Source organism: Limanda limanda, chromosome 3 (assembly GCF_963576545.1).
Source record: "Limanda limanda chromosome 3, fLimLim1.1, whole genome shotgun sequence".
Classification (NCBI taxonomy): domain Eukaryota; kingdom Metazoa; phylum Chordata; class Actinopteri; order Pleuronectiformes; family Pleuronectidae; genus Limanda; species Limanda limanda.
The window spans coordinates 6,383,415-6,399,422 of record NC_083638.1 but is presented as its reverse complement, the minus strand read 5'-3'; the positions used below and the strand labels follow the sequence as shown (position 1 = coordinate 6,399,422).

The window sequence follows — 16,008 nt, the reverse complement described above, 5'->3', positions numbered from 1 at the left end:
TTTGTTCGGATTAAGTTCAAGGAGAAATTAAATCGTTTCCAAAAGAGCAACAGGTTTGCCCCCAACTGCAATGTGATGTTTCTGCATTGCTCGTTTAGTTTTTCACATAATCCACAACCACATTTTTTACGTTTCAATAAAATTGTATTTTCTAATACATGCACTCGACAGTGATGTTAGGGTTAAAAACTGAAGCGACCACAAGGTCTGAACAAACACACGCTGAACTCACTAATGCGATGAGCAAATGAGACTGAAACACAGGAGAGGCTCTTAAGCAATCGTGAATTGCAAAGTATTGATGTGTAAACCCTCCACTCTACGCACACATGCTGTCATTAAACCCTTTCTCAAGTGTATGCTCACTGCACGCGTGGCAAAGTGGGAGATAAATCATTAGGCCGTCGGAGCCCTCCCACCAACTGCAGCTGCTACCCACAGGCAGCCACAGACCTCAATCTGTCAGAGCCGCCATAGCACAGAGCGCCTGCAGCCCTTATGCAACGGCCTGCCTCCCTCTCCATCATTGACACACCGCATTTCAGCCGACCACGTCTGGGTGAAAAGGATTCTCAGGTCGCTTCAGCCGCTGGATAGAATGGCTTTTTCCAAGGTTGTCAGATAAATGAGACATGTGGATCCACTGCAGCATTTTACAAGAGACAAACACAGTGATGGTCTGAGATGAGCTGTGCATTAGACACTCAATTACTGTAAGTGATGATGAGGAGAAAGCTGCACTGGTTCGACACCTATAAATACACGACTGAGGAGAAAAAACGGTCACCAGTGTGGGTGAAAACCAACAATCACACTGGGCCGGAGCCAGTGTTAAGTGACAGCCTAATTATCACTTTGTCACTCCGTTGTTGCAACCTATTGAGTAACCCATGGCAACAGAGGAACCCACCGAGCACTGCAAACTGTCGCATCACAAAGTCATAACCAAATGCTGTGGGTTTGTTTTGTACTGCCTCATTTCTGCTGCTTTCATAAAATATGAATCATCGGCCATTTTACTACATGAGCAATTCTTTGCCTGAAGTCTAACAAGTGAAATGCCAGTTCTCCATGTTGCGGTACACCATGAAGCTCCTAGGTTTTCTTACTCAGTGTAATAACTTATTATTACAATACATTATTTATAGACACAAGGATCAACACACCTCCACAGTCATAACATCTAACCTTTAAAAACTGTCTCCAGCTCAACCTGTGACACTGGTTAAAATAATATTTGCCCGTAACGCAAATTTCTCAAAACAATCTGATGAGACACACTGTGAACACTTTGGTTATTTATCATGGAGGAGGAGTGTAGAGCGAACTGTGAAAACATGACGAGCTGCAGATGGCCTGCAGAGCAGCACAAAGGCTCCTGTATTAATTCTGAAGCACAAACATGCAGGTGGACGCCGAGGGAAGCAGGTGTGAAGAAGGAAAGCGTCAGAGAAGCAGCAGCAGACATAACGTGGAACCAACAGATTTCATTTAGTCGTCTCCTTTTGTGAACTTTTCACGAACAAAAAAATGCTGAATTACAGCAAACAATGATTTTAAATAACGGATGCAGCCCTTTTGTTTGTAATGAATGAATGCACAGAATTAATTTAAGAGCTAACAGCTGATGGAGAGTTATTGGCTTTAGCTACCGATGATATGATATGAATATCAGTATCAGCATTTATGTTTGCCGATTTGAAATATATTATTTTAAAGGATAAACAATGTAGAAAAATATGTGCATTTATGTTTACATTTTACATTAAAAAAATACTTTTTTCTTTATTCAAGTTAAGATTTGATATAGAGATCTTAGGAATAATTGCCATATTTAGTTACATAATGTAGTGTAAACTTTTATTCCTTAATATCGGTATTGGAATCAGCGACTAAATATCAGTTGGACTCCTCCACCTTATTTTCTTGTGTTACAAGCACTCTTCATTCTTTTTACAGGTGTCTATGTACATGAAATAAAATTGTGTATTAATGGCCTAGGCTATTATTATTTCTTTATTATTTCTTTAAAGTTAGTCTTAATCCTAGTTCTGATTGTTAAACCCTATGAAGCAAATAGTGAATTTTGAATATGGGCTATAACATTTTTTATTTGATTTTAATTGATTTGATTCCAAACCCATAGTGGTTGTGTATTAAATTATAAGGAAGGAATAAAAATTGTAGAGACTAAGTAAGGGACCTCAAATTGATGGTGTGACAGTTTATATGGGTTCATGACAATCAAATGATTCATCCTTGGTGGTTTGAATGGAATCGACAAATTTAATGGCATTTAGCCTGTGAATTTATGAGGTCTTGTTATCAAAGTTAAGACTTAGACTTAAGGCACAATAAAAAAGTTAATATGTGGTCAAGAATAATAAGCATTCATCATCCAACAAGCATGAATGTGCATTTTAATAGCAATTAACTATTAGAAGTTTGGTATTTATTTAGACTGTATTTCCAGGACCTTTGATAAATGATCCATGAGCTGGAAACCTGGCTAGTGGAAGAATTTGCTAAGTGACACTTGAGTGAACGCTCACCTCTGGGTGGCGCGAGGGAGCCCAGCCCGCTGCGTGAGCCTCTGACTGCAGCAGTCCACCAGCCTCTTCAGAATATATAGGCATTCCCTGAAGGTGGAGAAGAACGGGTAGTGGCTGAGGATGCACAGCGAGGTCAGCGTGCTGTTGCGGTTCCTGGCCGCCATCTTAGCAGCGCTCCGTCTGTGCTGTGGGGATTTGCTGGCATTTAGCTCGGCCCCTGGTTTTCTGCCCTCTTCTCCGGAGGCAGGCGGAGCTCCGGACTCAGCGTTGCTAGGTGGAGCTAACACGGAGGATGAGCCCCCGACACTTCCATCAGACCCTTCACTAGCGGTGTCTGCTGCCTGTGCGGCTGTGTCTGAGTGGCTGCCCTTGTCCCCGCGGGCACGGTGATGCCCTCCTCGCTGAAAAGAGCGGTAGAAGTTGATGCAGATTCCATAGCGGGTGGTTCCTGAGTCTTTGTCGGTAAGAGTGAAAACAAACGAGGAGTCGTCGCGGAGGCTAACCCTGCGCTGGCGGATGCTAAGGCAGCCCTCCGGTTGGCAGAAGAACACCACGTCTGGTGGGAGTGGGAACTCAGGGTGGTCCTCCAGCGGGTAGCGGCGGAGGAGCTGAGGTGTCTGGGCCACACTGTCACTGCTAGGTTGCCTGGAGGGGCGACAGAAAAAGATTTGTTAGGTTTTTAAAGAAGCAATAGACACCAGATCTCAACCCAATTGAGCAACTACAGAATGGCAGATTTTGTCTGCATGGACAGTAACAACGTTGTGGACAATAGCAGGATCGACCACACAGCTATGCAATGCATCAAGTCAGAGATGGATTATGTGAAGTGTAAAATGATTTTTGTTTCATTGGGAAATTGTCCTTGGGGGAGTTATGAGCTCTTCACCTCTGTCCATTTGTGGGTTGCTTTTGTTGTCTGCACGATTACGCAAAAAACCTCGGCACAGATTTCCACGAAACTTGGTGGAATGATGGGAAATGGGCCAAGAAAGAATTATTTAAACTTCAGGAATTTTATTTCTCTTTCTTTAACTTGGATCCTCTGGGATTTTGAGAGTTGCAGTTTGGAGCAGATCCAACAATAAATCTGTATCATGACCAGTGTTGGGAAGGATACTTTCAAAACGTATTCCGTTACAGAATACAGAATACATGCCCAAAAATGTAATCTGTAACGTATTCCATTACATTAACTAATCTGAGTAACGTATTCTGAATACTTGGAATACTTCCGGTTTGTATTGCATTTTTTAAGTGTATGATTGCGGCGTTGTTATAGTCAGTGGAGCAGCAGCAGTTTAAACTCTCTCTCCGCCGATGCGGCGGGCCAGCTGGATATCCGGCTCCCATCCTCTCCCACCTCTGTGCCGGCCCCACCGGAGGCTGAAGGACCCCCCCCCCCCCCCCCCCCCCCCTGCGCCAAGGCTGCCTCGCGCCGTGCAGCGATCGTTTCGGCGTCGAGTCTATTTTTTTTTGTGCTTGACGCGAGCGTATCGCTCCAGGAAACACACTGAAAAATGATTTGAAACGATATTGATGACATTTTATATGATATAAATGATAAAGTTTGCATCCCATAGTTTGTATTCCCCTTCTGGTGTCCTGGAGTTTTAATTTTACCAATTTTACCGATCACATTATTAAATGCCCCCCTCTGCCCATCCACTACAGACACACAAGCAGTCATAAAGATAAAAAGAGAGGGGGGCGGAGAATACGTAATTTACCCTCGACACCCGACATTGAACGGAGCAAACAGCGGAGAAGTTCTTGAAGATGGATGACATTAAATTGGGACGCTGTTACAGTTAATGTTGGAGCAACAAGTGACCATATGCTTTTATACTTCTGGATCAACGGGTGATATTATTAGCGCTGCCCGGCGCTTCAGCGTCCGGTGTGAACCCGGCGTGCCTCGCTGGCCTCCTGCAGAGCCATGACAGCAGAGCTCTGGGAGCGCAGGTCGGTCTTCTCTCACCAGGTGCTGGAAGGGCAGCTTGCGGATCAGCAGCTCCGTAGATTTCTGGTAGCGACGGAAGTCTCTCAGAGCTAAGGTCCCGGCCCCGAGCCGGTAGCGGTGAGGCTTCTTCACGCCGCCGGGGGAAGGTGCGCTCTTACGGCAGCCCTGGTCTCCAGCTGCTTCCTGGGGGTTTTGCCGCCGGTGGATTTACGAGAGAGTGAATAAACTCGAGAAGTACCGTCATGTAATCCACTGATTTCAACAATGTAACTGTATTCTGAATACCATCTATTTAATTTGTAACTGTAACGGAATACAGTTACTCATAATTTGTATTCTAAATACGTAACGCCGTTACATGTATTCCGTTACTCCCCATCACTGATCATGATTTAAGTAAGTGCTCTACTGTGAGCCATTCTAGTTTACTTTATCGCTGTACCTATCATTAGCTCTAGGTGGTTGAATAACTCAGTCTGCTTTGGGCATTTCATAACTCACCTCTGATGTAATATGTTTCCCTTCATAGTTTTAAATTGAATTTGAAACGGCCATCAACTCAAGTATTTTAGAAAAGAGGAATCTAGTCTTTGATAACTTCATAGTTTAAACGCAAGGTCTAAACAAAGTCCCGACAGTTGTCTGGTGGTTACAAAAGCAAATTCTTAGCTATATTTAACTTTTGAAATCCAAGAACTGATTTGAAAAAAAACTAATAAGGGAAACTTCACAAATAACATGCATCTCACCCCATAATAAGTCTGAAATTACCCCTGAAGCACATCGCTTAAAATCCATGAATGTTACAGCAGAGATGCTCGGTGGTTATCTTTAAAAACCCTAGCACCCTGGACTGTTTGCAAATTTTACAGTGTTTATATGACTCATAATTTTCTACTCTGCTTGAAACAATGTGCTACTATGCTACATTATGCATGCTACATCAATTCCAAAGCAAAAACCTGAGAGTGTTAACACAGCGGTGGAGGAGCCTCTGGCCTGCAGGCAACAATACGGCCCCACAGATAAATACATAAAAAAGAAACTAATGAATTCTAAAATCCTCGTGACCAGGACTCGAGACTAACGGCACCACGTCGTCTCAGGAACAACAAAACATGATGAACAGAGATATTCTCCAGGATGCCTCCCGGGAGAAAAGAACCAAATAGTTTATATATTTACTGATTTATTTTTTTAATTATTGCTCAGCAAATGGCAAACTGAATCCAGTGATGACTAGTGAGCACAGCAGAGCAATATAGTGTCTGAAGCAAAACCGAAAATGAACTGACGTAACACCAGTCGACCTATCCGCTCAGTCACAGGTTGTTAATAAATATGTAGCTAAACAAAAGACTACTATACAAGAGACAGAATGACCGGGGGGGGGCCTGTATCATCACAAAAAAAATGTGCTGCTGTCTTTTGTCGTCTCCTCGGCCTTAAACGCGTAATAACAGTTTGTTTGTGGACAGCAGTGGTTGTGGTTTGTGTGATGTGGACATGTGGACATGTGATATGTTTAGTATTAATAAAGCTGATCTGATCAGCGCTGTAGCTGCAGGCGGGGGGGGGGGGGGTGGATGCTCGCCAGGAGCACAGCCGGAATCAGATTTCATATAGCGTGCAATGAGAGGAAGTAGATCAAGAGATTGTATTTCAGTTCACCTTACAAATGTCTACAATTACTCAGAGAAGCATCTCTCGTCTTTTGGGATACCTCTTTTGTTTTAAACAATATTTTGAATGAGGCTAAACAAATATAATTATTGCATCTGCCAAGGAGGTTATGTTTTCACCCCGGATTGTTTATTTGATTGTTTGTAGGCAGGATTATGCATACATCTACTTTCAGACAGTAAAGACGATGCGTCTCTACAGCCTGACAGATATTTCCTCAGCTGACATCACTTAACTTAAACCAAAACTACTACTTAAAGTCAGATTAAGTTCTTACCTTGCTCCAACTACGACTAAGTAGTCGAGCAGGCGAGGGCACATTTTCTTTTTCTCCATCTTGGATTGAACCCGTCCTGTATGTCAGGGCATCCAGGATATGTGTTGTGTCTTGAGTCAGTGTTGTCTCTCCATCACAACTGGGAAAGTTGAAGCGTAGAGTTGAACCGCTGCGACTCGCTCGTCATTGTGTTGATCCAAACAAACCGACCTGTAACGCACAGAGAAGAAGAAAACACATTAGCTCAGTTTGAGCTCACGTAAAACACAAGTCTACCGAAGTCAGAAAATCTCTATCTATCCAATGGAAAACAAACAAAGAAAAAGAAAAATCACTTTTATAAGAGAGATTCTTCAGTTGGAGAAATTGTGATGTTGTGCTGTCCATGGTTGTGGAAACAATTAAATAACCCTTCATGGCCACTGTTGTATTTTACAAACCACCAATGTTGGATCAGCAACAAGATAAAATTAAGCGGTACTAAATGATTTGGGAGAGTTCATGATTCGTGGAAAAATGTGGATCAAGGGGTCATGATGACAAGAGTTTTCATGTTATGAAACATCGCTGTTCGACTGAACTAATAAAAACAAACCTCAAACTTAATGCTCGGTTCGTTCTTATTAAACTTGCTGTGAGGGTTTTAAGATCCTGTTTTGACCGTTATTTCAGCTGCTTGTTTTTGTGAGGGGGGGGATAAGGATTTTTCATTAGCGGCTCACTGATATAATAAGCAGCTTAGGGGCCTTAGGGGTGAAACAAGCAACAACCTCTCTCTACTTGTAGTGTGGTCTTTACAGGCCTGTGACTGACGGGTGAGTGAAGCACAAGCTCCACCGGCACGGAGCCTGCTGAATTTGGTTAAAGTGTAAAAAGAAAAAAATCCCGTCTCATAATGTTGAACTAAGTAAAAACTAATTCTTGGCAATGCCCCTTTTTCCTGATCCGATGTCCTATTCTTCCACTGAGTTTGTCGGAAATCCACTCAGTAGTTTGTGCGTAATCCTGCTAATAAACAAACCAGGCAACAAACCAACCGAGACACAAAAACAAAGCCGTGTAATTCAATAATTGTATTTTGAGGCAATGTCCTCAGTCCTCCATCTCCGCTGCCAAGCATCTGCTGCGTCTCTTGCCAAAACAAGTCTGGTCATTAAAAAGCCAACGTTTTTTGCCTCAAAAACCAAAACAAATCCGGTTTCTTCTACTTTCCTTTGGTCTGTCAAGGAAATACAAAAGGGAATTTTTCCTCAATAACCCTTAGATCATAAAAGCACACACACGTTGCTCGTCAGGAATGAGAAATGTCTTTACTTCTGCGTACGTCAATTGCCGGTGGCAAAGCACCAGCTCGGATCGGAGCACACAAAGTCCTCTGTTTTATCTGCAAATTGTATTTCATGTAGGATTCAGAACAATAAGCCATAACTTCATCTGGATGTGATTTCTAAGCTTTGCAATTTGGACAAATTTGTTGTTTCAATTCATCTTCATAAAGCTTTAATATATTGTTGGTTAACCGTTGTTTATATTACGTTCTAAAATTCAGATCAACGATGGAAATTTCTCGAAAATAATTGAGCACGATCCCAGTTTAAGATCTTTTTTTGGTCCGTTTTTCCTCTGGCAAGGGAACAAGACAATTCTCTGACCTCTCCAGTTTCCCTCTCTGCGTGACAGACAAAGCTCGTCTTTCATATCAACTCCAACAGATCCCTTAACAGTAACTTTATGCACCTCGTGTTCGATTCTGGATACGATGCCTATCAGGGGAATCCGCATAACGCCACGCTCCTGCAGCATATGATGAAACTGTGACGACGGTTGAATTATGGAGAGATAAATACAAAAATATAAATAAACTAGGATCAGGTGCCGATTACATGTTATTTTTCTCTGACTCTCTTCCAGCCGCTGCTCTGCTGTTCACTTGGCGTTCTGAAGAAGAATCCCTTTTCTCAACATCAATAATCAGATTCCATTTATTCCTCCATAAACTTAGCAACACTGAAATTCACATCAATTCATCGACCTGCTCAGTTCTTGAGCCAAACATTTACATAAAGGGTGGATGATGATAAAGGGGGGGGGGGGGGGTAGGTTGCCTGGCTTCACTCAATATGAAACCAGCAAGTCCTTGAGATGATCGACTGCAAACACGAGACGGAAACAAGCATCATCAAAACCTTCGATGCCAAAACACCATCAATCTGGTGAAGAGCTTACATGAAGGAGACAATCGGTGGACGGCCTCCAGCGTGCACACACACGAGCGTCTGTCCTCGATCCACCTGGATGTGTTAGCTGCGTGTCTCATGCAAATGTGGGTCACGTGACATCACAAAAACTACACCAGCAGTACCAGCCTAACCACACACAAGCTGGTTCAGGAGCTGGAGCAGCGCTGTTTTCTGTGGGGGAGACTTTACTGTTGACTTCGGGCTTTTTAGATCTCAAGCTGAACCTTTATATACACAACGAAAACCTAAAAAACACACTAGAGGGAGAAAGTAAAATAAACCCCCCCAATTAAAGTCCTCCTGTAGTAGAAGTACTCTCGTGGAGGTGATGAGGACGCATTAACAACTCCATCCAAAAACAAACAACCCATGGGGGGGGGTTATGATTGGCTCAACTCAACTCAACAACCACTTGCAGCGACACAATCATTTTCTCATTCCCACTGACATGTCATGTTGTGCTATGAGGTGCATTAATGTGATGTTACCGATGTACACTGCCCCACAAACAGAGGTTAAGATAATAAGAAACCATCCGCTTTGTTTATGCCTGTTAGCTACCTGCTGTTAACGCCACAGTGTTTCACACCAGCAGAGACACAACCAGCACCGAGTCGCTGTCACGTCCACGACAGATTTCACTCAGCGTGACTGTTAAACGATGCTGCAAAATGGCTGCTCTACTAACAAGCTGTGGCTCTTTGGTTCTGAGGGACGAATAAAAATCCAAAACGCATGCGTATGTGTAGATTATATTGTACTGCACATATTCTGATATATCATACACATTGTTATTTCTGTCACAGGGAAGCTTGAGGTGTTAAAACATATCTGCAAGACAAGCTTCTTTCAGCAACTGGAGCAGATGTTTGGAGAAAAAGAAAAAGCGACAGTGCCAGGATCTCCTTGGTGCCACAGCGAGCTGCGTTCAACTCTGACTAACAGATTCCACACGAGGCCGAGCTTCAGAAACTCCACCCTGAAACACAAACACCGGGAGCAGCTCTCCACTGTCTCTTAAGGGCGGTTATCCCTGCACTGATAAGCTAATGGATCAGTAATTTACCCAGTAGGTGTTATGCATTCCAACTGAAAAGAACCTGGGCGGAGGCGGTGGTGGGGATCATACAGTGTTAAAACCACCACAACTCTATCACACACACAAGAGAAAAAACTGAATATTATCTATTTTGACATTTTAGATAATCAGGCAAGTCTGCTGTGGCTTCAAGCTTAATTTGATTTACTTTTAAATGTATTCAATTAAAAATATAAAAGGCCACAGCCAAGAAAGAGTTCAAGGCCTCATAATTATCCTGACATTAAAAAATAAAAAAACAAGGTGAGACAAACAACTATTAACATTTGAAATTATCCAGACACAGTGTTGGTTTTGCGGCTTTTTAGAAACGTCAACCTGATCCGGTCGTGTCGGCTGCTCCATCACTGTGTCACGTTTCCAAAAAAACGTATCAATGTCACATGGGTGCATCTTAAAGCAGCCCGACTATCTCACACAAACAGAAATCCCTCAAAGGCAACAAGGGAAATGACAGTAGTGTTTGTATTTAGGTGGCGAGAGGCAAACTTCAGTCACACGTCCTGACACAAGCTGCCTCTAACCCCCCCGACAGCCACAGCATGTGATGCAGCCGCGGCCAGTGCGGGTGACTTCACCACAGAAGGCTCCAGATGCATTATGGGTATAATTATGTCTAATAGCTCTACTTTTGAGTGAAGAGCCGTTTCGCAAATTGACACGGACTAAATGCAGCCAGACTCATTTTGAAAGGAAGAAGAAAACAAAAAGCTGGTCCATACTTGATAGGGTGGAGATGTATTTTTGGCACTAGAGCCTTAATTGATAGGACACAATCTCAAGGCGCCATTATGCTTCTCCGTGTGCGTGGCGCGCGGAGAGACGGACGGATCCCACGGACTCTTTTTGATTTTTGCTTTTCCGTCGACTTTACGTCTGAAAACAATTCACCCCAAAGTTAGTTCAGCGGTTCCCCGGTCTTGTTTCCGAACTGCGTTGCTAATCCTACAGCTTGAAGCTACACGGAGCTAGCTAGCTTCCCCCCCAGCTAGCTTCAACCCCAGCTTCCACACACAGTCAGCAGGGACTCCCGACACTAACTACTACCCAGTGTTTGCTTCTAACCTGACGGTGTTTGAGAAACAGTGTCATGATAGAAGTGGAATTAGAGTTGTGACAGCGGGTTTTTGCGCTGTTACCACCGCAGTTAGCATGGTGGCTAGCACGCTAGCGCCGTTATGAAAATTTGTTATAACCGTATGTGACCGTACACACATGCCGCTAGTGCTCTCACCAGCCACCGTCAGCCGGACAACTCTGCTGGCTTAACACACTTGTCTCATTAATCGTAGTTGTGTTTGGGTTTATTGTGATACAGGGAATGAAACCGGAAGTTTGAGGTCCGGAAATGATGTCGTTCCGAAATGCAGTCGTTAGCGGACCAATCACAGCCAAGGGCTGTCCCTAGGCTCTCCGAAATAACCACGGATAGTTAGAAAAATCAGAGGTGCACGAAAAGCTCTCCGAGGCGCTCGGAGAGGGCGTTTCTCTATCCGTTTCTGTCCATGTTAGTAAAAAAAGAGAAGCATATATCGGCCTTAAGTGAGGCTCTCAAGGATCCACCCCAAAATGTTCTTTCTCAGGTCATGACCCATCCCTCCACAACGTTTCATGGAAATTGGTTCAGCAGTATTTGAATAATCCTGCCGGCAGACAGCGAGACATACGGCAGTGAAAACGCAACCTCCCTTGCGGAGGATGATAAGAGCAAACAGGCCGACGGTATTTGAAGATGTGGCTCACGCTGCACCACACAGTGAAACACTGAAACAAGTCGTTCTGAAGGAGCTTAATGTCATCGCTCATCACACTTGGTAAAATTATTCAAGTGCTCCCCGAGCCTGACAGTCTCCTGCTGCTCTTTGCATGTTAATGAACAAGAAGGCCACAGTAAACTGTCACTTAACATTAACAAGGATATCTGCACTAAGCAGCTAGTCAGAGCACATAACCCCCGTGTGGGAAGATTCTATTCTACAGTATTTCTGCATATTACTGAGCACGTTGAAGGGTTGGAGGAGGTAAACAGTTCATCCTTACTCACAGAAATGGGTTAATTACAGGAAGTAATCACGACATATCGCGGAGTACACATTCGAAACCTTTTTATCTCAGGTCTGGAAACGTAACTGCATCCTGGTGCGATTGCAAAATGGCCTTTTTCTGAAGCAGGACCACATCATTACTTTTAGATGAGGATGGAAGGACTTCACCAGTTCACCGGCTGTATTGAGCGAGCGAGCTTTGTTTCTCTCTCTCGCTCTCTCTCTTAAAACAGAAAACACAAGATAAAAGAACCACAACAACAGTGTGTTATCTTGAATCGGGGGAGATAATGATGCAGGTTAACACGACAGATGAATCTGGTCGGAGTTGTTCGCAGGCTGCGCTCCTGCTGGTTATGTAAGCACTGCGGGGGGGAAGATGGATATGAATCACAGTGTTTCCTGCCAGTCACAGCGACCGACAGCACCGAGCGATGGAGACCGTTGGATTCGTTAGAGCCGAGTGACGAAGCACAAACGAGAGAGATGAAGTGTGGATTAATAATAAAGTATTGATCGCTGGGCACTCACTTTGAGATTTAGATTACCGACCCGGGTTTGTTTATTACACGCCTGAGCAAATTTAAGAACTGATTTATTACCCTGTCAATAAAACTGGTTAGCACAAAATAAGAGCCTAGACCTCTTTAGGCCTGTGACCCCATCTTGGTTGCATTATTCACTTGTAGTGTTAGGTTGTGTGTTTGTCTCATAGACTGTACATTAAGATGCACGACACGGCAGCTCTTTTTTAAAGTGAAGCCGAAAGTGTCTAAATCGCCCCCTGGTGGCTGGCTGCAGAACATGTCATAAACCTCCTCACTGTTAGTGGGTGGGACGTGAGCTAAACTTAAAAACAAATCTAAATACAAGTCACAAAGATGGTTTCTCTCATGTCAGCAGATCTCATCACACTCGCACAGACGCTTTTGGTGCAAGATGCCAACATGCGTATTATTTATTGTTTATATACGAGTCTGTATGAAGATGAATGCATGAGTTTGAATCTGCGCTACATTCCTCTTTGCACACGTCTCACTCGTGTCACAACAGCAGAATGTGGTGACAGGTTGCATTCTGGGCCGGGTGCGATGACTCAAGCTGTCCATCTGTGTTTAATAATCAATCAGGCCAATATTGAAGCAGTTGTCAAAAGCTCAGTTGTTATTAACAATTTACAGATGATAAGCCGAAACATCACTTGGCTTTTATGGGGGTCACCTTCACAAATGTGATATTTATTCCAGACATGTACATAACCTGTCATGTGACATTATCCCGGTGTCATAACACAATACTATGATACAATATGAAGGCCTTTGTTTTGAAGTTATCAAACACAAATAAAAGCTGGTGCATGAAAACTAATGATTGATGACTATTTTTGATTCTGGGGCTATTTGGTGTTTTTGTGGTCATGCATAAATCAGTCATAATAAAAAAAAATAAAAAAACACATTAAGTATTCCGTTACCATGACAACGGCCCAGGCTTCAAAGCATTTAGTCTTTGGGGAATAATTTGGCGGTGGAGCAGTTATACAAAAAGAAACCACATGATAATTACAATCAGATAAACAGCTCTATTATATGGATGCCAACAATTTAGAGACACCTGGAGGAGTCAGGAGACAAAATGGCTTTGACGCACTGTATTTTCTACGATTATTATACGTGAAGTCTGCACCTTTCATATCTCCAAATATAAATATTATACTTAAAATAATGTATTTTCAATATCTCCATTAGCACATACTTCTTTACAGTGACAGCTTTGTAGTACTAGACTTTCATCTCGCTGCAGTGAACTTATTCTGGACCCATTTTGACCTTTTATAATTCTTATGCACTTGTGTTTGATACTGGATGCCTGGATTTCTCTCTGGAGCAATAAAGTAAAAATAAATCTATCTATGTATCCATCCATCTATCTATCCATCCATCCATATTACATAAGTATTCCTTTGGTTATTTACAGTTACTTAATCGCTTCAGTGTTTTCTATCCAATCTCTAGTGGAAATTGTTATTTTGGACCAGAATAAACTGAACGAGTAACTGGGATCTTCTAGATAAATACACTGGCTCTTCTGACACGTACCAGCTGTGAAAGCCAGAGGCTGGTTGAAGCAGAAATACTCTCACAGTAACCGAGTACATGTACTTAGTTACTTCGCACTACTGCAGGTTTGACATTGAGTAAAACAACCCAACATGGATCAGGCCTCAATGACAAACACGTTTCTACCAGTGTGGGAGAATTAAACCCAATAACACCCCCACAGACCACCAGGTTAGTGGAGGTTAACAGGGAATTCCACCTACAACCTATGGAGATTACAGACGATGAGCTGGAGGTAACTGGGCTAATAACTGGGATGATAACTGGGATGATAACTGGGATGAGGCGATGCTAACATCTCCCGGTGAATCCCACAGATCTGTCCCCTGGAGCTGGAGGTCGTGTCCCCCGGGTCTCCAGCTCCGTGTCCCCGTGTCCACGTCCCTTCCCTCCCCGGACATCCATCCCCTCAGCCCCGCTCCGCTAGCTCGACGCTGTCACTACGCCACGGGTGGATTAGCTAGCTAGCCGCATAGCTAGCTGCTAGCGGTAGCCTTCTCCTCCCCCCGTGGATAAACGTCAAAAATGGATAAAACATGGTGGATTGTTAGGAGGAGGTTTAGTGATGCTGATGATGAAATGAAACCCAGCGGGGACGAAGGGCTCAGGTGTCGGTGTGAAGGAGCGTCCTCACCTGGGGCAGGGTTAGCCGGTTAGCCGCTAACGCTAGCTGCGGAGCCAGCTGCTGATGACGGCCCGGGCGGAGGGAGTCCTGCTCGCTCACACGGAGCGAGAGAGGCCGCGACGGGCGTCCTGGATCCGGGTGTTTCTCTCGGGAAAACCTCGGTGTAGCATCCGGTTGTGGAGGTCGGGTTGGGGGGGCGAGCTGCTGCCGTGTGTCCGGCGGGCAGAGGTGTGACTGATGGGAGGTGTGTGTGTCTGTGTGTGTGTGTGTGTGTGTGTGTGTGTGTGTGTGTGTGTGTGTGTGTGTGTGTGTGGGTCCGCCTCTCCGGTCAGTTCCGACCTGCCTCCTTCACAACACCCCCTCCGACAGCACCGTCAGCCCGCAGGGAGTTCCCTGTACTCCCGGTCCCGGAGGAAGGGAAGCGAGGAGCGGGAACACTGGCAGCGGGGGCGGGCATCCGAGTCGCTGGACCCGGGGACAGAAGCGAAGATGTGTCGGTCAGGTTTTCACTGTTTTATCATCTGACAGGGCCGGTCCCAGCCTTTGTGGGGCCCTGGGTGTATGACGGCCCCCCCCCACCCCCCTCCATTCTACCTTTGACCATGGCTTCAGAGTTTGTCTTTTTGACACATACACAACACAACGAGAGGTTTTCTGCACAATAATATCAAATCCCTTCATATTATTAATGAGACGAGAGGTGAAGCAGGCGACAGAGACAGGAAGTGATGTAATAACGTAGCGCCCAGACCGTGGTCAGATCTTATCACCTCAAACTCTTGAGCGATTAGTTTTCTGTTTGTTTGTTTTTTCAGTTTAGAGTCTGTCTCATGTTAGAAGCTTCATTAAGATTATGAATTATTACTCTTACATCACAGAGAACGAGTCTGGAACTTTTATAATAACTTTTCCTTTTTCAACAAACATTTGTGTAGAGAAGTGATTCTCAACTGGTTGGTCTCGACCCAAAAGTGGGTCTTTTTCCTGTGCTTTTATTTTGAAGGAAATTTTTTATGCAGCAGATTGCTGTCTATTCACACTCCTCTCTTAAGTTACCTAAGTACTTGCTTAAGTTACTGAATTGTTATGTATGTTGTATTACCTTGTGTCCTTAAGATGCACTTTTGGGGTTTTAATAAAAATGCAGCTAATTGAGTGTAAAAGGGAATATTTCCCTCTCTAGCATCGCCACCTGCTGGTCGTTTTGGTTTATCATTAAACTTGGCATACTGTGATATTCTGTACTATCTCAGGTTCAAACTGTACCAATCTTTTCATTAAATAAATTCGAAAAGTTGAAAATTTTTCCTCGATTTGGGTCGCAGCTTGTCATTAATGGGTGATGGTGGGTCCCGAAGCCAGACCAGTTGAGAGCCACCGGTGTAGAGAACTATATAGTGAATT

At 43.9% G+C, this 16,008-nt stretch overlaps 1 protein-coding gene across 3 annotated transcripts in view; it reads right to left on the bottom strand.

Annotated features, from left to right (window-relative positions):
- Positions 1-14,833, bottom strand: part of madd (MAP-kinase activating death domain) — a 51,073-nt gene extending 36,240 nt beyond the window's left edge. For all 3 annotated transcript variants that reach the window (XM_061067704.1, XM_061067706.1, XM_061067705.1), the window contains exons 1-3: positions 14,614-14,833; positions 6,476-6,685; positions 2,553-3,197 (exon numbers count right to left, since the gene is read on the bottom strand). In XM_061067704.1, coding sequence (XP_060923687.1) covers positions 2,553-3,197; positions 6,476-6,534 — 704 coding nt within the window. In that variant the 5' untranslated portion in view covers positions 6,535-6,685; positions 14,614-14,833. The remainder of the gene's footprint in view (positions 1-2,552; positions 3,198-6,475; positions 6,686-14,613) is intronic.
- Positions 14,834-16,008: the final 1,175 nt, after the last annotated feature.